The sequence below is a fragment of the Saccostrea echinata genome, unplaced genomic scaffold, assembly GCF_033153115.1.
Source record: "Saccostrea echinata isolate AGI-Se365-2 ecotype Australia unplaced genomic scaffold, CSIRO_AGI_Sech_v1 ptg000039l, whole genome shotgun sequence".
NCBI classification, from domain to species: Eukaryota; Metazoa; Mollusca; class Bivalvia; order Ostreida; family Ostreidae; genus Saccostrea; species Saccostrea echinata.
In genome coordinates, this window is record NW_026889788.1 from 156,930 (window position 1) to 177,168 (window position 20,239).

The 20,239-nt window shown below is 32.5% G+C and overlaps 2 protein-coding genes across 2 annotated transcripts; both read left to right on the top strand.

The window, feature by feature from the left end:
• Positions 1 to 284: 284 nt before the first annotated feature.
• On the top strand, positions 285 to 1,976 carry LOC133200370 (uncharacterized). The gene has a single exon (XM_061336182.1). The coding sequence runs from the start codon at positions 801 to 803 to the stop codon at positions 1,974 to 1,976; it is 1,176 nt and encodes a 391-aa protein (XP_061192166.1). The 5' UTR covers positions 285 to 800.
• A 12,859-nt stretch (positions 1,977 to 14,835) lies between these two features.
• Positions 14,836 to 16,164, top strand: LOC133200386 (E3 ubiquitin-protein ligase TRIM50-like). Its single transcript, XM_061336195.1, has one exon. It carries the CDS (start codon positions 14,836 to 14,838, stop codon positions 16,162 to 16,164), a length of 1,329 nt encoding a protein of 442 aa, XP_061192179.1.
• Positions 16,165 to 20,239: the final 4,075 nt, after the last annotated feature.

The window sequence follows — 20,239 nt, forward strand, 5'->3', positions numbered from 1 at the left end:
TCAATGCATAGAAAGTGCACAGTCAGCACACACCTGGATCATTGATTATCTAAACATAAAAACAGGCCGCCATATTTGATAGAGACAACTTCAACAGGTAAGACAATTATATCTTAATTCATTTGTTATTTAATAAAAGTAAATCCTTCTTTCCTGTGCTTTCTTGTTGAACTGAAAATTATATATTTTGTATGCCAATTTTATTTGTAAAGCAAAATGGTAAAGATGTACATTTTCATTGTTGGCAGAGGTACTAAAAACTCCTTAATTAAGCAACATGGCAACATCATCCGATCCTGGTAACAAGGCACAAGATGTAAAACGGTGTCAACTTTGCCCTGGAAAAGATAGAAAGTCTGCTGCAGAAACTGTGTGTAACACATGCCTTGTCGATCTTTGTAAGGATTGTGTAGGTCACCATATGATTGCCAATCCCACCATTAGACATGATGTTGTTACTTTTGAGTTCAAAAAATCTGAAATCATTCCACCAGAATGCAGTCTCCATGGTGAAAAACAATGTGAAATGTTCTGTGAACAATGTAATTCCCCGATATGTCAGAAATGTCTAGCCTCTGGATCCCATGAAAATCACAATGTGCCACATATTTCTGAAATTTATAGCTCTAAACAGGAGCTAATCAGAAAAGACTTAAATGAACTTGAAACTAGTATCGCTCCTGTTTATGAATCAATACTCTCTGAAATGAAAGAGATGTTATCAAGCATTGAACAGAAACATGATGAAAGACAAAGAACCATTGATGAATTTGGTAAAATATGGTATAAATTAGTAGACAATGTTATTAAAAAAATATCAGAGTGATGCAAGAAAAATGGAAAGAGATGATGTTAACTCAATTAAGAACCTAGAAGCAGATTTCCAGAAATGCTACTTATTAATGCAATCAGCAATGGATGAAAACAAATCTATCCTTGCTTCAAATGATCCATCTAAACTTCTCAACTACACTTCAAAAAATGAAAAGTTCAGAACTATTCATTCCAGATTTGAACTAAAAGTGCCAGAATTCAGTCTCAAGAAACTTACAGAGCAAGCACTGTGTCAGATAATTGGAGACATTCCAGAAACAGTGAAAACTAGCATTCAAGGACAGTTCCTGAAAGCTCCCCAATCTAATTCCAGTTCAGAAAAAGCTATCAAGAAGTGTCTTGATTTGCCACTAACAGTAGGAGAAATAAATACTGATGAAGAAATTTGTGAAGTAGCTTGTATTCCTCACACAGATCACTTTTATGTCAATGGCTTCAATGGAATCATTAAATTTATGAAAAAAGAGGGGAAGGTGCTGAGGAGGATCACCACTAAGACAGAGAATATTGCAGGATATGCTTTGACAGTCACCAGAGAGGGACATCTAGTGTATATTGAAAAGAAGAAGAATGTAATTAACAAAGTGGAGGGGAATAAGATAAAATGTCGGCTTCAAGTACAAGACTCATGGGTGCCAGATGCTATCTGCAGCACCTATACTGATGATCTCTTGGTATTAGTATATATGAAATCCACATTTACATTTACATGGGCCCAGCATAGAAAAGTTCTTCGTTATTCTGGCTCTACATTCACACAAGAAATAAAATTAAGTGACCTGGACCTGGATTTACTTCCAATATTTGTACCTTGTATTGATGAAAACAAGAACTTTGACATTGTGCTGAGTAAGGAAAATTCAGTATTAGTGATGAACAATGAAGGACAATTCAGGTTTAACTACAAAGGAATGATATACAAAAACTTTACTCCACATGGTATTACTACAGACAGCATGTGTCACATCCTGATTGCTGACATTGGTAATAACATCATACACATCATTGACCAGAATGGACAATTCCTTCTGTACATAGACAACTGTGATTTACACAACCTACGTGGTCTCAGTACAGACAGCAATGACATATTGTATGTTGCTGATAACCATAGAGTGAAACGAATTAAGTATATGGAATAAAAGATAAATGTGTTCATGCAGCCAAATAAACTTAGATGATTTATGAACCTCAAAGTCCGACAGGGTTGGAAGGAAATACCAGTGGTGAGAATTATTTCTTTAATTCATTCAATCTTATACAAAATTCAGAAATAAAATAAAATTAAAAAGGAAGATAATACTATGCAATTATTGCTGTTTTGGAGGTCAATACGATGATTTAGACACTTGAGGAGTACAATATTCACAGAGCCTGAAGGGAACTTCCAGAGTAGCACGATCAATTATACTTTTGTCATCCAATAAAATGCCACATCTTACACTGTGCTTGGCTCAGACTTAAGCAAATGTATATATATACAAACACAAAAACAATACAAATTCCAAAAAATATTACGCTTTGCTTTGCTTGACGAGACAGAATTTGATAAAGCTTTTGAATGATGAGGATGCAAAAAACACTCAGAAGGCTACGAAAATAACAATCAAGATCTTTTGGAGCTATTTACAGGAGAGGGGATCTGACTCTCACAATTTTGAATCAATGGAACTAAGTCACCTGTATTCTGCATTGAGTAAGTATGCAGAAGAACAATCAGCGGTGGACTCTATAAACAAAGCAGTTTCCTTTCTTTTAGACATGAACTTAATAGACATTTGCCTGTGAGTTTACAAAATCCAAGGGACATTATCCACAGAGAGGATTTCTGGAAATCACAACTTTTGACAGTGAAAAATTGGTCCAATAGAACAATTACAATGTAAACTTCAAGGGAGAGGGTTAAAATAGTTCAGTGGTAGACTTGACACAAGATGCTGAGAATTTAACATTTTAATCAGACCATACTTTTGATTACAATGTGTTCTTGTTGAAATTTCTTGTTGAAACTTACAATTAAAGCAAAAAAAAAACAATCTTGTTAGAGTTTGCTATCATCTAATCAATCAACATGTTATAAATCAATAATTGCTGTTTTTTAGGTCAATGTGATAATTTAGCCACCTTTAAAGTACAATTTTCAAATTTCCTTTGGGTTCAGTGAATTTTGTACTCCTCAGGTGTCTAAATCATTGTATTGACTTCTTAAAAAGCAAATCTAATTGTATGTTATTTTAAATCCAAATTTCTTCTAACAGTGATTGATGACATCATTATGAAAGTGAGAGGTAATTGACTTTTATTTTTTGTTGTTTTATTTTTACAAAAAAAAATATTTTTTGCAAATGCAGTGCATGCACAAAATTGCTAAAAATTTAGAGATTAAAAATTTCCAGATTTAGGATACAGATTTACAAATTTTTATTATGAGACCAAAGCCATATTTTCATTCACAATTATTTTACAGGTACTAAAAACATTTTCTTTACATTTTTAAATTAGTAAGGTGTGACTTTATTGATTTGCTAATATATAAGATTTTTTTAAAGCATGATATGTATCCTGATGGTATCATACAAAGACTAATATAATGGACAGGCATTTCATACATATATACACATAATTACTAGTATGAATTCTAGAAATAACTCATTCATTTGTTCATAGTTTTAGTTTCTGATACCAGAAGTATAAAAATATTGTTAAACAATGGCATCATAAATCCAGGCATGTTTTAAAATTATTAGAGCCCTACACTCTCTACAAAGCATTTAGGCAATTGAGAATCCTGGCTACATGTACAACAATCACCGAAATCAAAAAGCTACAAAAAAGAATCATCAGTCTTGATGTAGTCTGCGTGGTACCCAGTTTTACTGAAATTGGACCAAACTGTTGTAGGCTTGAGTAGAATTTGAAAGAAATCACAGATTTTTTTCTTTATATAGTAACTTTGCAACTCTTCATCAAAATCAAATTCCTATCAGGAAAAAATGCAATTATTTTAAGATGCATTTAAAGTGCATTTAAAATTTCTGCAAATCTAGAATATGAGAATGTCTCACCTCTTTGAGTGGTGTGATGAATGCCATTTTATCTTAATATTTTCCTTCATAAAAAACAGCATTCATCATTCCTGCAAATGTAAAATTATGACAATTTCTAACCTCTTTCAGTGGAGTGATGTGCCATGAGAGATTCTTTACTGATGACCTGAGCCAGTATTTTTTAAGAGTCATAACTCTTCATAGATCTGGCCTCAAACAGTGTACTTGTAACGCCCGCCTACTCCTTCTCTTCTGCCACTTGTCCAAATAAACCTTCATAGAAAACTTGATTCAGAAAAAAATAACTGAGAATGAAGTGATTTCAAGATCAATTCATCATTATCAATCTAGTGGAATGCATTTTATTACCCTGCAATATACTTTTTTTTCATTTAAAATGTGTTTTACTCTCGTATTCCCGAGAAAAAACAATAAAGGCATCATAATGTCTTGTTAACATGAATGTTTTAATCTTACTTACATCTTGGAGACTCTTCCTATAGACATCCAGTACAGGCAACAAGTTCTTAAGTAGCACATGAAGGGTGTAGACAAAAAAGGAACTCTTAGAAAATTTAATATGTGTAGCAATTAATCTCAAAATCATTGCCATCTTGCAAGAATAATTACCAATAAAGGGATCTCTGCAAATATTGTGAAAAATTAATTCATCTGCCATTTTGTGATCTATCCATTTTCATTTTATGAAACTAGGATACAATTTAATGACGAAGTTTTACGAAAAGCAGGTTAAGTTACCTGATACCCTTTCTTCAATGTTCCTCTAAGTTCGTACAAAATAAATGGGAAAAATTTTGGTCCCAAGGACGTGGTAACATGGTTCCACAAAAACTTATGGGTGAAGATATATTGCCAAAAATCATGAGAAATACGATGGTCAGGGATCAGCAAAATAGTAATTCTAGTACTCAGTAACTGAACATAATAATCATATCTATTTACCTGCCTGTACTTGGCAGTGCTAATATACTAATGCATTTTCACTATATAATTGATATCAGTAGAGCCCCACCCACTAGCAGAACACCTAACCCAGAGGCCATGGATTTCACATTATCAGAAGAGGCATCCTTGTTCATCATAAGCATGGAATTAGTTTGTCTACTTAATATCTATAGGCAGAGATTTTTGAAGAATTTATGCATTTTAACTATATGATTAATAAAGCTCCATCCTATAAATAGAAACCCAAAGCCAGGGTCTATGAATTTCACAATTTCAAATGAATCATCATAACTTGGCATAGTTAATAACCAGAGAAAGAGAAAAATTTTAGGAATGCATGCATATTTACGAAATGAATAACAGAGTACAGGCATAACACCAGAACTCCTAACCCAGGGGCCATGAATTTCGCAGTGAAAAGGTGAAGATAAAAAACAGTTACCGATCTAAAAACATCCATAAACAATACAAAGCTGTGAAGAGGGCATTAACACGGACCCTGGAAATTCCAGGTGGGATCAGGTGCCTAAGAGTAGTTAACATCCCCTGTTGACCAGTCCGTGTACACCCTCCCTGGGCCCTAAGTATTGATCAGGTGGACGGAACCAATGTTAAATTCAGTATAATAACAAAGGTCCTACAATTGGTTTGAAACAAAACAGCTAAAATATGACCCAATGATAGGTAATATTTGCTAACAAGGTTATTATAACCATCATAGAATTTCCGAAATGCCGACTTAAAAAGATGTTGTTGAAATCCCTGTAACATCAACTCATCTATCAGTAGCCTGCCTCAGTTTAAAAAGGGGCCATGAATTTCATAATTTTGGAAGATGCACCCTTACTCATTATAATCTTGCACTATGTTTGTTCGCTAAATACCCAGGAGCAGAGAAGAAGGTTTTAAAGAAATAATGCAATTTTACGATAGGACCTAAAGAGTCTGTCCTAAAAACAAAACCCCTGACTCCAGGGTCATGAATTTCACAATTTTAGAGGAGGAATCCTAGCTCACTTACCCATGCATTGTTTGCAAAATACTATGGGGCAAAGTAAACGGTTTTTTAAAAGAATTTATGCATTTTTACCATGTGATCAACAGAGCTCCATGATACCTCCTCATCTAGGGGCTATAAAATCAAAATTTTGGAAAGAGACACCTTTTTGCATCATAACCATGCATGAAGTTTTTCTGCTGAATACCCGGAAGCAGATATTTTCAAAGAATAAATGCATTTTGCTATATTATCAATAGAGCACTGCTTACACAAGACTTCTTACCCAGAGGCCATTAATTTCAATTTTAAAAGAGGCACCCTTGCTTATCATAATCATGCAGTTAGTTTGTTTATTATTATTATTTATACTCAGGAGTAGAGAGGAAGATTTTCAAACACAAAACACATTTTACTTTGTTATCGAAAGAGCCCAATCTTAACATTGTAACTGCCGATTCAAGGGCAATGCATTTCACAATTTTGGAAGAGGCACCCTTGCTCATCATATTTTTTTAGTAAGTCTGTTTGCTTAATACCCAGGAGCTAAGATTTTTAAATAATTAACACATTTTTACCATATAATTAATAAACAGAGTCCCGCTTTGACACCAGAACCCCTGACCCAGTAGCCATGAGTTACATAATTTAGCATGAGGCACGCTTGCTCACCATAATTATGCATGTAGTTTAATATACAGGGGCAGAGGAGAAGCTTTTTAAAGAATTATTGCATCTTCACCATTTAATCAATTGAGCCCCGCCCTTACAGCAGAATCCCAGACTCAGGGTCCATGAATTTCATATTTCTGGGAGAAGGCTCAATGCTTATTACAATCATACCAACAGTTTAACTACTTGGTGTCCGGATGTAAAGAAAGATTTTTAATGATTGATTTAATTTTGATGATTTTAGCCTCATTCCTCAATTTCCCTTCACCCAGAGATGCCATATATCAAAATTGGTTGAAATGGGTTCAACTGTTCCAGAAGAGCTGAAAAATGTTCAAATGTTAACCTATGACACATGTCACACAACGCACAATGGAACACGCATGACAAGGGACAGAAATAGATAGGAATTGGTCATCCGAGTGACCTAACAAGCTTGAATACTTTAATTTACCTTGCACTCTTGACACTGAAAATACAAGACTTTTTAGATTTATATGAACCTCCTTACACATGTATGAGCAAAAAATAACAAATATGGTCAGTTTCAGATAAAAATATTAATTTTACTTTTACCTTTTATCATTCATGAATTATATAACATATTTTCAGACAAATTTTGATATCACGGTCATTATCAAGATGTAATGGCAAAGTCTTTTATTTTCCGATTCTTTATTTTCTTAGATACACGATATTCTTCTATCTTTCTCTTCTTTGCTTCTCGTTTTTCTTCATCTTCTTTTTAGCTGCATATTGTGGATTAGAGACAGCCTGAAAAATACACAGAAATTTAAGTACGAGAGAGAGAGATATTGCTAAACCTCATCCCCTTTCTTTCAAATCTCTTTCACTTTGCAAATGATAATGTAATAACATTCAGAAAATCTTGGCCGATTCTATCTAAGTGTAGGTGACTGAAATCTGCCAAGATGAATAAATGCAAAATCATGAACTAAATTATTTTCTTTTTAAAAATCTTGATTTTGTGCTTTGTCTCACTTATAAAATACAAACAGTGCAGTGTAAATTAAATGTTTCTAGAAAACAAGGTATAATATCTAATTCAGACCTCAACAGCATCTTTTCTTTTTCTTGTTTCCTTCCTGTCAAACTGCTCTTTGTGAGTTTTTGCAAAAAGCTGGGTGTATGTTTCCACACCAAGGATCTTCTTGAGTATATCTAAAACTTCCTTTGCAAATCTTTTGAGTGATGAATCTACAAGCAGCGGTATACTAAATACACAGGTGGTTTGTAAAAAAAAAAATCATCATTCAAAATGATACAATAAATAGTCTTATGTTGTTATTTTATCATGTAAAACAAAAATGCTATTTTACAACAATCAATGGATCAATACGTTGAGTTTGAAAAATAAAACATTTCAAGCCTTAAAGATTATAATCAGGAAAATTTAAAATATGAATAAATCATAAATGTAAATATAAGTAATAATGTATCATTTTTAAACACCTACCGGGATATAAATACGGGTTGGTACGAGATCAAATTTACCATAAAGCCCTTCGGGCTTTATGGAATTTTATCTCGTGACCAACCCATATTTATATCCCGATAGGTCACAAGATGAAACACTTCCTTTAAGTTTGGCTTAATGGTGGCTTATAGGTCCTTAATGATGGTTTAATGGTTGTCTTTAAGTCACCATTAAGCACCTTTAAGCTACATTTAAGTAATAAATACACCACCATTAAGTAACCATTAAGCCATCTCAAAGTCCTTAATGGATGCTTAAAGGTAGCTTAATTGTGGCTTAATGGTGGCTTATAGGTGCTTAATGGTAGCTTCTAGACAATCATTAAGTCACCATTAAGCCACCATTAAGCCAGACTTATAGGTGCTTAATGTCCAAACTCCATTAAGCTACCATTAAACAACCTTTAAGCCACCATTAAGTCACCATTACGCAGTCGATAAAACTGCTTTTACGGGTTAAATATTATTTTTATAATGATTTTTTCACAAAAATTATAAATGTCTAGTTTATACATTTGTTAATTCAGCGAAAATAATGTAAAAGAAAGAAAATTAAAAAAAAAATAAATGAAAAAAAAAAGCATTCCCAACAGGATTCGATCCCACGACCTTTAGATTGGAGGGCGAACGCTTTAACTACTGAGCTATCGAAGCTGTTGAAATTGAAGTGAAATATAAAACCTTTATTTTTAACAAAACTTGTTTGGAATGGTTACAGGTACCGTACATGTATTTTTTTTTCTGATGTTTATATTTATTAATCTACGAATAATTATATTTATATATATGTATATATTTTAAAAAAAGAAATTTGATAAAGTTTTATATTACGTTAACATTTCTTAACCGTGGACCGGAGTTCGGTGTGATGGTGTGAAACAACTTTTTGATTTTAACAGTGTTTAAGTAACTGAATTCCTCGTTCTGTTATTCGCCGATTTATAAGCATGAAAAGATTGAAATTCCACAGATATAACAAAATTTTGTTATTAAAAAGGAATATATCATCGAAAGAGAACGATTGGGAAAAAAAAAACAGATTATAGTTCTTATAAATATGCTGCGGATATTTACTATTTTTGACAATCTTTGCGTAACAATTAAGTTATAAAATATTTTTGTAACATATCTTCAGTTTTAATTCTTTTTATATCATTATGGGTATCAAAATAATTGTCTTTTTGAGTACAATCATAATTTCTAATTAGTTACATGCTTGCGTAAATTTTAAGTTTTGTAAAAAAAATAGATCATCAAAATCTATCACTGTACGTTCCCGTGTATAGTTTCCTGTTAATTGACCGGGGACTGGTGGGGACACCTAATTAAGGTCTATTGTCTAACTAGTCGATATACTGTACACTGATTATTTTACCCCGCTTCTCAATGTGTATACCCTGTTTAATCTGATCGGCTGTTCTTCTGAAAATTGATTTTGAAATAATAATCATTGAAGACCGACTATATTTTGATCAATTCTTACTTCTGCATTATTTTAAATAAATTCTTACTTCTGCATTTTTTTAAATAAATTCTTACTTCTGCAGTATTTTAAAAGAAAGGAAAAAATAATGGCACTTAACCACAAATTAATTCAAATTATTCATGAATTAATTCGAAGATTGGCAATATAATCTATACCTATATATTTTTTATATATCTTAAACTTTTCTCTACCCAAAGAAAAATTAAGAGACAGAGATATTCCAGAAGAAAATGACTCTAATTACATTTCCTATGAATTCGGCAGTGGAACGTGGCTCTCCAAACACGAAAGAAAAATATGTGATTTTTTAAAAAAATTAATATATATTATGTATTTATGGATAAAAATAATTTTAAAACAAGTATTCAAACAAACTGATTTTAGGGAGCGAAAATTTTAAATTATTTGATGAAACTGTTCTCAGTTCCCGAGTTTATACGCATTGACAAAGATGTTAGAAATAGCGAGAAAAAAATTATGAATTGAATAAGTATTTGTGGAAATGATACTGAAACAACTTCAAACTTAACAAGTTAGTTTAATTAAAGACTTGATACTGGATGCGTTAAGGTGGTTTAATTAAGTTTGGACATTAAGTCACCATTAAGCTGCAGCTTAAAGGTGGCTTAATGGTAGCTTAATGAAGTTTGGACATTAAGCACCTAGAAGCTGCAGCTTAATGGTGGCTTAATGGTGGCTTAAAGGAATTAACTTCTATAAGCCACCATTAAGCTACCATTAAGCCACCAGTAAGCGATTGCTTAAAGATGGTCTTTCGTCCTGTGGGTGTTTAAAAATGATACATTATTTCTCATACAAATACCTTGTCATCGGTAAAAACCATCTCTGTGTGATGTTAAAGTGTTCCTTTGTCGAATTATGATCAATCTTAAATGTAAATATAAACAAAACAAAAATGTAAATAACAACAAAATGCAATGATTTAAAAGAGCAAAATATGTGGATCTCAATAAAAGTATATTTCATTACATCATACATTTTATTTTAACTTTTGTAACTTTTAACACTAATAAATATGATGAATTGATTTGCCATAAAATGCCTGAAAGAAAGATCTCTTTTTCTATTATTTTAATACACATGAGTGTTTCAATACCTTTTGCAAAAGAGATTTGATGGCCAGTGCTGTGAGTTTTCTACACTTTGTGGATTCATCATTAACAAGAGCTGCTGACATGGGTATGACAAACATTCCTGTATGATCATTCAAGATGTTCTGGAATATAATGCATCTTTATAACAAATGTGTCTTTTTTACAGCAATCACTCTTAAAACATAAATAGGTACTTGAATTAAACTGCTCTTTCTAAATAAATGTACAGAGACACTTGACTAATCTGGATGTTGTGTTTTCCGAGATTTTGCCTTACACTAAACTTTAAGTCCCTTTCAATTCAATTCAAATGTTAAAAATGTTGTCTAATCCAGAATGTTATCTAATCAATCCGATTTCTTTGGAACCAGTTGTGTCCCGATAAGACAAGTTTTACTGATACATATACCTGAGGAAATGAGGAAAATATAGTGACCAACATTTCCAAAGCAGATTCTCGTCCCATCTCCATCTCGTAAGACAATTGTGTGACGTGTGTTTATCAAGGAGCTTTCCCAGCGGATATTTTTTCAGGATGTACTGCAGGGCTATCTGTATCAAAGCAAAAATTAAAGATATAATAACGTATTTTTGTAAAGTATCAAAAATGTAGGGGAAATATATAGGGCAACAAGAAGAAATTAGCTACACGCTTTTCAAAAAAATCTTATTTTCAAAGGAGTTAAAATATAACTTTCTCGCCCTTGTTACCTGTCTACATTCTCTCCTGACATGGGAGGAGTCAGCTGTGATGGACATACCCTCCACCTTCTTTATCAACTCCAACATGTCTGGAATATTCAACTTCAGACACAATATAGCCTATAAATTTTGCGAAAAGGTTTATTTTTAGATTTACACTAAATATTTCAAAGTAATAGGAGAGCAAAATCAATGTGATAGAGAAAAATCACCTTCAGAAGAGAGAATGCAGTGCTCTGTCTGTTGTTATCATACAAGTCTTCCTCACAGAAAGTCAACAGAACTTGGAGTTGTGTTTGATTCAGTTGATAAATCTTCACATCTCTTACTAATACCGTCACAACCTACATAAATGCATGTACGATTTAGAAAAAAAATAGTGGGGTGGATATATTTGTTTATCTTTCCATTTATACTATATTGAAAATATATAAGAAATCAAAAGTAAGAGTTGTAATAAGATGCACAATTTTACCTTAAATGCCATAGAAATTAAGTCTAAGTTCTCTCCCTTAGAAGCACCTGCTGATGCATAATTTTTCAGGATAACAAACATTCCATTGGCCACTTTCCTGATGTTATCATCCAGAGATGGTAATTTGAATTTCAGTTACAACACAAACATCTCAGACTTAAGGTGTTAATCTGAAAATATATTGATGTTTTTAAACAATTGGGTTACATTGACGTTATTTCATGAGGGTCAATCAGTCAATTCCTTTCAATAATTGTCTATAAATTTAGGTCATCTCACATTGTTCTATACAGACTTATCCTGATATGCTTAGAATGCAGACAATCCACTTTGATGGTGATAAAAGGGTCGACTAATTTACAGTGGATCTCCTTTGTCGCCACCAGGCGGACCCTCTTCCAACACATACACAGAAGCTGGAGACCAAACTCCACCAATACATGAATGTTCGTCTTTTTACTCAGTTTGGGTTTGTCACCTCCAAGCTTGGGTTCCTCTGGTACCAGGAGACAGCTTGGAGGTCTAAAGAACTGTGTCTTCTTTTCTTCAGTTTTCTTCTGCTTACTGAAAACATTTCTCCAAACTTTACAACCTCACCATGCAAAACAATGTTTTATTTTGTAAAATCTGATCAACATTTCTCACATTCAATGTATAAACAACGTATGTAAAAACCACCTTTGAATAAATTACTTTTATTTTCACACTGTTATTTTTGTCGTTTCTTTTCACACTTGAGAACGGTTTTGCCCTGTTTTAAATTTGACCATACACAATTGCGTTTTAGAAATAACTACATGTAAGTGCTCTTTGAATTTGCCCTGTTTTACATTTGACTATTTGTGATAGAAGCATAAGGGGGCAAAAATAAAATGAGAGTAAAAATATCCCTGTATACAGTAATTTAATCTACCTCTTTTTGTCAGATACTTGTTAAAATGACTGAGTAATTAATCCATGGGTAAATATCATCAGAGACTCTGTATTTAGCCAGCGGCTTATGCATGTACAAATTGATTTAAACTACATGTACATCCATAAGACCTGTTTCCCCTGCTCACCACGGAGAGGTGAAAGTAAGTCTTTGAGCAGAATGCTTTTGTTTTTGTTTTCAATTTTTACTTAAAATCTATTTCATTTAATAAAACATTTTGGAAAGTGTTAAAAACCAAGAGCATCGTTCATGGATAAAACACAAAGTCTTTACATAATTGGTAGAGCTTTGAAGACCATTTGCTTGACATACTGCTTTCGTGAAATCTCTTAAATGAAGTATGATGAATAGAACTTATATTTCGTGTCATTGCTGGCTGATTCGACATGTAGCGGTAATGAGTTGTAATCGGCAATAGACTTATTGATAAAATGTAGCGGTAATAATCACCCGAAATTTCGACAAATGTAGCGGTAATGAGGTGAAAGTTTTTGCAATGTAGTGGTAATATTGAAATCTCTTTAGCATAACTGGTTTTTTTTTTTTTTTTTTACAACACAAAACGTATATTAAGTGTGATTGGTCAATAAATATCCTGTATTGATCCAGGCATTGGTTGTTTGATATTGTTCAAACTGCAGAAGACAAGTTAAGGACACATTAAGATGTTTGAAAGATTTAAAAATTTCAAAATCTCTCATGGAGATCCTTTTTATGATTCTGAAAGAAATTTTCCCCTGATAATCACGTTTAAGAAACTTGAAGAAAAAGTCGGTTATACGTTTAACAAGTAATGTCATTTTATGACCATCCTATTCAAAGGAGTTCATCATAATTATGAAATTCAAGAGGAATGCATATAATTCAAATATTTTTTAAAAAAAATAATTCTTCCTATTGGGGGTGGGGGTGGATCTCTTTCTTTGCAATGTCCTTGTTATTTGAGTGTCAGGCATGTACATTATACAATGTTAACATATGTTGCACTCGATTAAGGAATCTGTGAAAAACTCTTTGTTTCTTGCAGGTTCTTGATTCTACACACAGCCACACTATAGCAAAAAAGGTACAGGAAATCCTAATGAAAGAGAAGACAGGATCACCGGACAACCCATGTCTAACGGCAGAGGCAAAGTAGCGGTAATGTATACTTTCAAATGTAGCGGCAATGTAACCTTTTTTGTGCGGTTATGAGTAAGTAGCAGTAATGACAATTTTGAAAATGTAGCGGTAATGATACGCACCCACGCTGACAACCTCAATGGAGACAGTACTATTGAACTCTTAACTTTTAGGGTCAAAGGGAGACTTCCACCTTGTTTTTTTTTTTTTTTTTACCTATCTTCTCATGTTCTCTATTTTTTAAAGAACATGCTACAGAATTAAATACATGTTAATTTAACACGTTAATATTTACTAATGGAAATTATAAATTTTATGTAAATTAAGATCTCATGCTATGGTATGAAAGGTACAACTTAAAAATACTATTTTATTTTTAAAATTTACAAAAAAAAAACATTTTTTTTTCAGAAAGTAAGACCAGCAAAAGATAATGAATTTTCCTTTAAAAAGTGTTTTCAAATACCTGTTTAATATGCATAAATAGGTAATCTATCACAAGTTTCAAAGTGTACAATTTTATATAAAATATAAAATCTGAAGAATTACTCCAAATGTATATATTTTATATGTTTTATTAATTTTATCAATTTGCTGAGTTAAACATGTACATGCATACACAACTGTATCAAAATCACAGTGATAAGGAAATTTTATTTCACATCTGCTTCTTTACAAATAAACTAGGTTATCATGCCAACCCAGTGTCAAAGTCCTTATAAATATCACAGTAGATATTTAAATTCATAGGAAGTGCATAGTCAGCGCACACTTTGATCATTGATTATCTAAATGTAAAAACAGGCCGCCATGTTTTTGAAAGACAAACTTTAACAGGTAGGACAAATTACTCAAGTCATAAGTAAATTATACCTATGTAATTTTCTTTCCTGTGCTTTCTTGTTTATTTTATTTAGTAAGGCAAAATGATCAAGGTGTATATTTTTGTTGTTGGCACAGGTACCAAAAATTCCTTTACTAGAGCAACATGGCAACATCATCAGATCCCGATAACAGGGCACAAGACATAAAACGCTGTCAGCTTTGCCCCGGAAAAGACAGAAAATCTGCTGCAGAAACTGTGTGTAACACTTGTCAAGTCAATCTCTGTAAGGACTGTGTAGGTCACCATATGATCTTCAATCCCACCATTAGACATGATGTCGTTACTTTCGAATTCAAAAAATCTGAAATCATTCCACCACAATGCAAAGTCCATGGTGAAAAACAATGTGAAATGTTCTGTGAACAATGTGAATCCCCGATATGTCAGAAATGTCTAGCCTCTGGATCCCATGAAAATCACAATGTACCACATATTTCTGAAATTTATAGCTCTAAACAGGAGATAATCATAAAAGACTTAAGTGAACTTAAAACTAGTATCGCTCCTGTTTATGAATCAATACTCTCTGAAATGAAAGAGATGTTATCAAGCATTGAACAGAAACATGAGGAAAGACAAAGAGCCATTGATGAATTTGGTGAAATATGGCACAAGCTAGTAGACAATGTTATTAATAAATATCAGAGGGATGCAAGAAAAATGGAAAGAGATGATGCTAACTCAATTAAGAACCTAGGAGCAGATTTCCAGAAACACTACTTATTAATTCAATCAGCAATGGATGAAAACAAATCTATCCTTGCTTCAAATGATCCATCTAAACTTTTCAACTACACTTCAAAAAATGAAAAGTTCAGAACTATTCATTCCAGATTTGAACTAAAAGTGCCAGAATTCAGTCTCAGAAAACTAACAGAGCAAGCACTGTGTTATATAATTGGAGACATTCCAGAAACAAAGAAAATTTGCATTCAAGGACAGGTCCTAAAAGCTCCCCAATCCAAATCCAGTTCAGAAAAAGCTGTTAAGAAATGTCTTGATTTGCCACTTACAGTAGGAGAAATAAATACTGATGTAGACATTTATCAGGTAGCTTGTATTCCTCACACAGATCACTTCTATGTCAGTGGTGTCAATGGAATCATTAAACTTATAAGCAAAGAGGGGGAGGTGCTGAGGAAGATCACCACTACTGCAGAGAATATTGAATCAAAGGCTTTGACATTTACCAGAGAGGGACATCTAGTGTATATTGAAAAGGGAGGGAGAGTAATTAACAAAGTGGAGGAGAATAAGATAAAATGTGTGCTCAAAGTACAAGACTGGGTGTTAGATGCTATCTGCAGCACTTATACAGATGACCTCTTACTACTTATGTCATTTCCTGATACAATAAAATTTATCCAGCATAGAAAAGTTGTACGTATTCTGGCTCTACAGTCACACAAGAAATACATTTACGTGCCTTGAGTTTTATATTATTATATAAGCCTGATGTTGATGAAAACAAGAACCATGATATTGTATTGAGTGATCAAATTTAGTATTAGTATTGAACAATGAAGGACAATTCAGGTTCAACTATAACGGATGAAATACAAAAACTTTACTCCATGTGGTATTACTACAGACAGCATGTGTCACATCCTGATTGCTGACATTGGTAATGACATCATACACATCATTGACCAGAATGGACAATTCCTTCTGTACATAGACAACTGTGATTTACACAACCTACGTGGTCTCAGTACAGTCAGCAATGACATACTGTATGTTGCTGATAACCATAGAATGAAACGAATTAAGTATATGGAATAAAAGATAAATGTGTTCATGCAGCTAAATAAAATGAGATGATTAATAAACCTCAAAGTCCGACAGGGTTGGACAGGATCGAAATACCAGTGGTGGCTGTTACTATAGGCACATGTAGATACAGGTATTTCCAGACCGGTAAATACTACAAATTTTCTCTAAACTAGGAATTTTGGAAAATACTGGGGAATACAATGTTAAGGTTGTTCTCTTCCTTTAATTCATTCAATCTTATACAAAATTCAGAAATAATATAAACATTGAAGCAGAAGATGATTAATCCAACTGCAAGTCCGTGGTCAACAAAAACTTTGCAATCAGCACTGTTCATAAGGGATCATTATGTTTGTGGATCTCATGGTTTACTTATCCATAAAGTATTACTTTATTAACATTTGTTCACCAAGCCTCCTGCAAACATGGGTTACCCATAAATTTATCTCCAATTGTATCTCCAAAAACAAGTAAATTTTGGTTTCCTTTTAAACTTACTTAATTGTGCATATATAACATATGCAGTGTTTGATGTGCAATTCACCATTTTTTCCCAATTGTGACATTTTTTTTCATGATGGAGAAAAGAAATTCAAAGTTGGTAAAAAATTATAATCATTTACAATAAATTCAATGTAAAATTTTATTTTCTTTGTCACTCATGCTCAATTGTTTACACATATATTCAGATAAATTGTGTTATTTTAGTCAGTGCACGTGTGATGGGAAATTTCACATTGCTTCACTCATAATTCAATTATACTAGATAAAACAGTAGCTGCCAAGGTAATTTTATGCTGCAGAGGGTCAATGATAGTAAATTAGAGGGGTGATAAGGTCAGGCGTTTGGCAATTAAAAATCTCACTAATGTTATCATTTACGAATTCTTAATGGTATGTACATATACATAAGAAGTGAAGGATTGAATCATGTAAACAAACCTTTAAATAAAAAAATTTAACCAAAATATAAAAATATTTCAGTTTAATTTAGATCCAAATTTCTTTTTTAACAATGAATGATTAAAACATTAATTATGAAAATGTGAGTTTTACATTCAAGTGTAAGTTTAATTAGATTTGCTAAATGTAATTGACGTTTATTTCTTGTCTGTTTTCTTTTTACAAAAAAAAAAACTTTTTGCAAATGCAGTGCATGCACAAAATTGCTAAAAATCTAGACAGTAAAATTAACAAATTTAGGGTATACATTTATGAATGCTTATTATCAGATCAATGCCATGTTTTCAATTACAATTATTTTACATGTACTGTTATTTTCCTATCATATTAAAATATTTCTGATTTTATTGATTTACTGATATATCAATAAAAGTATGACTTCTGGAAATCATTCATTCATTTGTTCAAACTTTTGAATAACTGTTACCAGAAGTATAAAAAATATTGTTAAACAATGATATCATAAATTAAGGCATGGACCACATCACTCACCTGCGCACATTGGCTAGGAAAAAGCACAAATCAGTTCAGTTTTACACTACCTGAGGATGCTTCCATAATAATATCACTAATCACGGCTCTGCTGATTTTGAGCAGAAGATTTTTTAAGATTTCTTCCTATATATTCCTGTTCAAAATTTTGACACCCCATTGTAGGGGGGGTCATTATGAACAAATTTGATTCTACACTACCTGATGATGCTACATTATCAATATGACTAAACATAGCTTTGCTGTTCTTGAGAAGAAGATTTTTAAAGATTTTTTCCTATATTACTCCTATGTAAAAATTCAATCCCCCATTATTACCCCATCCTACCCCTAGGGGTCATCATTTGAAAAAAAAATTTGAATTGTGGCCCCACCCTACCATCGGTGGTCTTCATTTGAATAAATCTGAATCTAATCCTGACTTTGCTGTTGAGAGGATTTTTCCTATATACTCTAGAAATTACAGAAGTTTTCTTTAATTAGAAACCTGGCAACTCTTCATCAATATCAAATTGCTTTCAGAGAAAATGCAGTGGGTTTAAAAATGCAATTAAAGTGCATTTTAAATTTCTGCAAATCTAAAATATGACTGTAACAATGCCTCACCTCTTTGAGTGGTGTGATGAATGCCATGAGGGATTCTTTACTGATGACCTGAGCCAGTATTTGGTATGAGTCGTAACTCTTCATAGACCTGGCCTCAAACAGTTTACTTGTAACGCCAGCCACCTCCTTGTCTTCTGCAACTTGTCCAAATAAATCTTCATGGAAAACCTGACGGAGAAACAAATAACTGAGAATTAAGAGGGCTGGGTGGTCGTGGCCATTTTTAGACTATATTGATCTCCTTTAGAAGAAGAGCTCCATATAAAGATATACAAAAATGATGAAATTTTAAAACTAAAATGAATGATTTTTTTTCTTTGCCAAATGATAGTTGACAGCTTAAGATATCATATATAAAAAATAAGTTATATCTAATGGTTAATTTGTTGACCCCCCAGCCTCCTCAAGAGACTTCAAGATCAATTGATTATTATCAGTCTAGGGAAGTGCAAATAATAACACTGCAATATATTTTTTGTTTCAAATAAAATGTGATTTAATTTCATATTCAGATGAAAAATATTGTCTTGTTCACATGAATATTTTTATTTCACTTACATCTTGAAGACTCTTCCTACAGACATCCAACTCTCCTGGTTTAAGTACAGGTGTAACAGGTTCTTAGGCAGCAGATGAACTGTGTAGCACAAAACATGAACCTGTCAAAGATAATGATTGCTGCAGAGAATTATTTATTTAATTTTAAAGTAATGAGTGTGTCATCTTACAATCAATACCTTCAATGCCTTAACTGCAAAATATTTGTGACTAATTAATGTACAGTTAAACTTTGGTACATGTATCTCGAACACTGTTATCTTGAATACCATGGGAATATCTAAGTGATATGGAATTTCCAACCCCTCATTTATTGAAGCTAATAATAAAGTACTTTTCATTTTTCATTCAAAGATTCACAATAATGGAAGTTAACGTGACGAAAAGTTTTATAGATTAATAAGGATGGTCAGAAAGGTAGAATTTTGAACATCATAGGAAGTTTACAATTTCTAAAGGACCCTCTATACACTAGAGGAAAATATTTTTTGGACATTGAGAAAATTATAGTGTGTAAAGGTGTAGATATTGGGCTTATCTATGACATTTTCAACATAGGGGCCTTGCATTTACCAACAGGAAAATTGTTCAAAGACAATGAAGTACTGATGAACAGAAATAACTGTTGTTTACTTAAGTGGACAAAATACCTGCAAATGAAGTTTTCTATCTATTCCTCTTGGCCTATTAAAGTGTTATGAATGCTTGATTTGATCACAAATTAAGTAATAAACTGTACATTTCAATTTATTTTATTCTTGATCAAAGGGCGGATCACATTATCTGCTTAAAAATACCACAAAATCAGAACTCTTTAGTGTGCAGGGTATAGAGGGCTTTTAATTGATTTAATAAATAGCATTTCTTCGCTTCACCTGCGTCATTGCAGTAAATTGATTGACCTTTCTTTTTTACTTTACATTATCTTATTCAACAATTCCATTTTGATATTTTAGCATATCTCTTTTAACGTCAAGAGAGGCTCAAAAGTAATTTGCTCCTTGTCTGTTTTCTCGTGTCTCCAACCATTTTTAAGAATTCAAAAGATTTACTTCAGTATTAAAAAAAAACCTTAAACGTTAACATTCACCAATAAATTTTACTCAAATTTTAC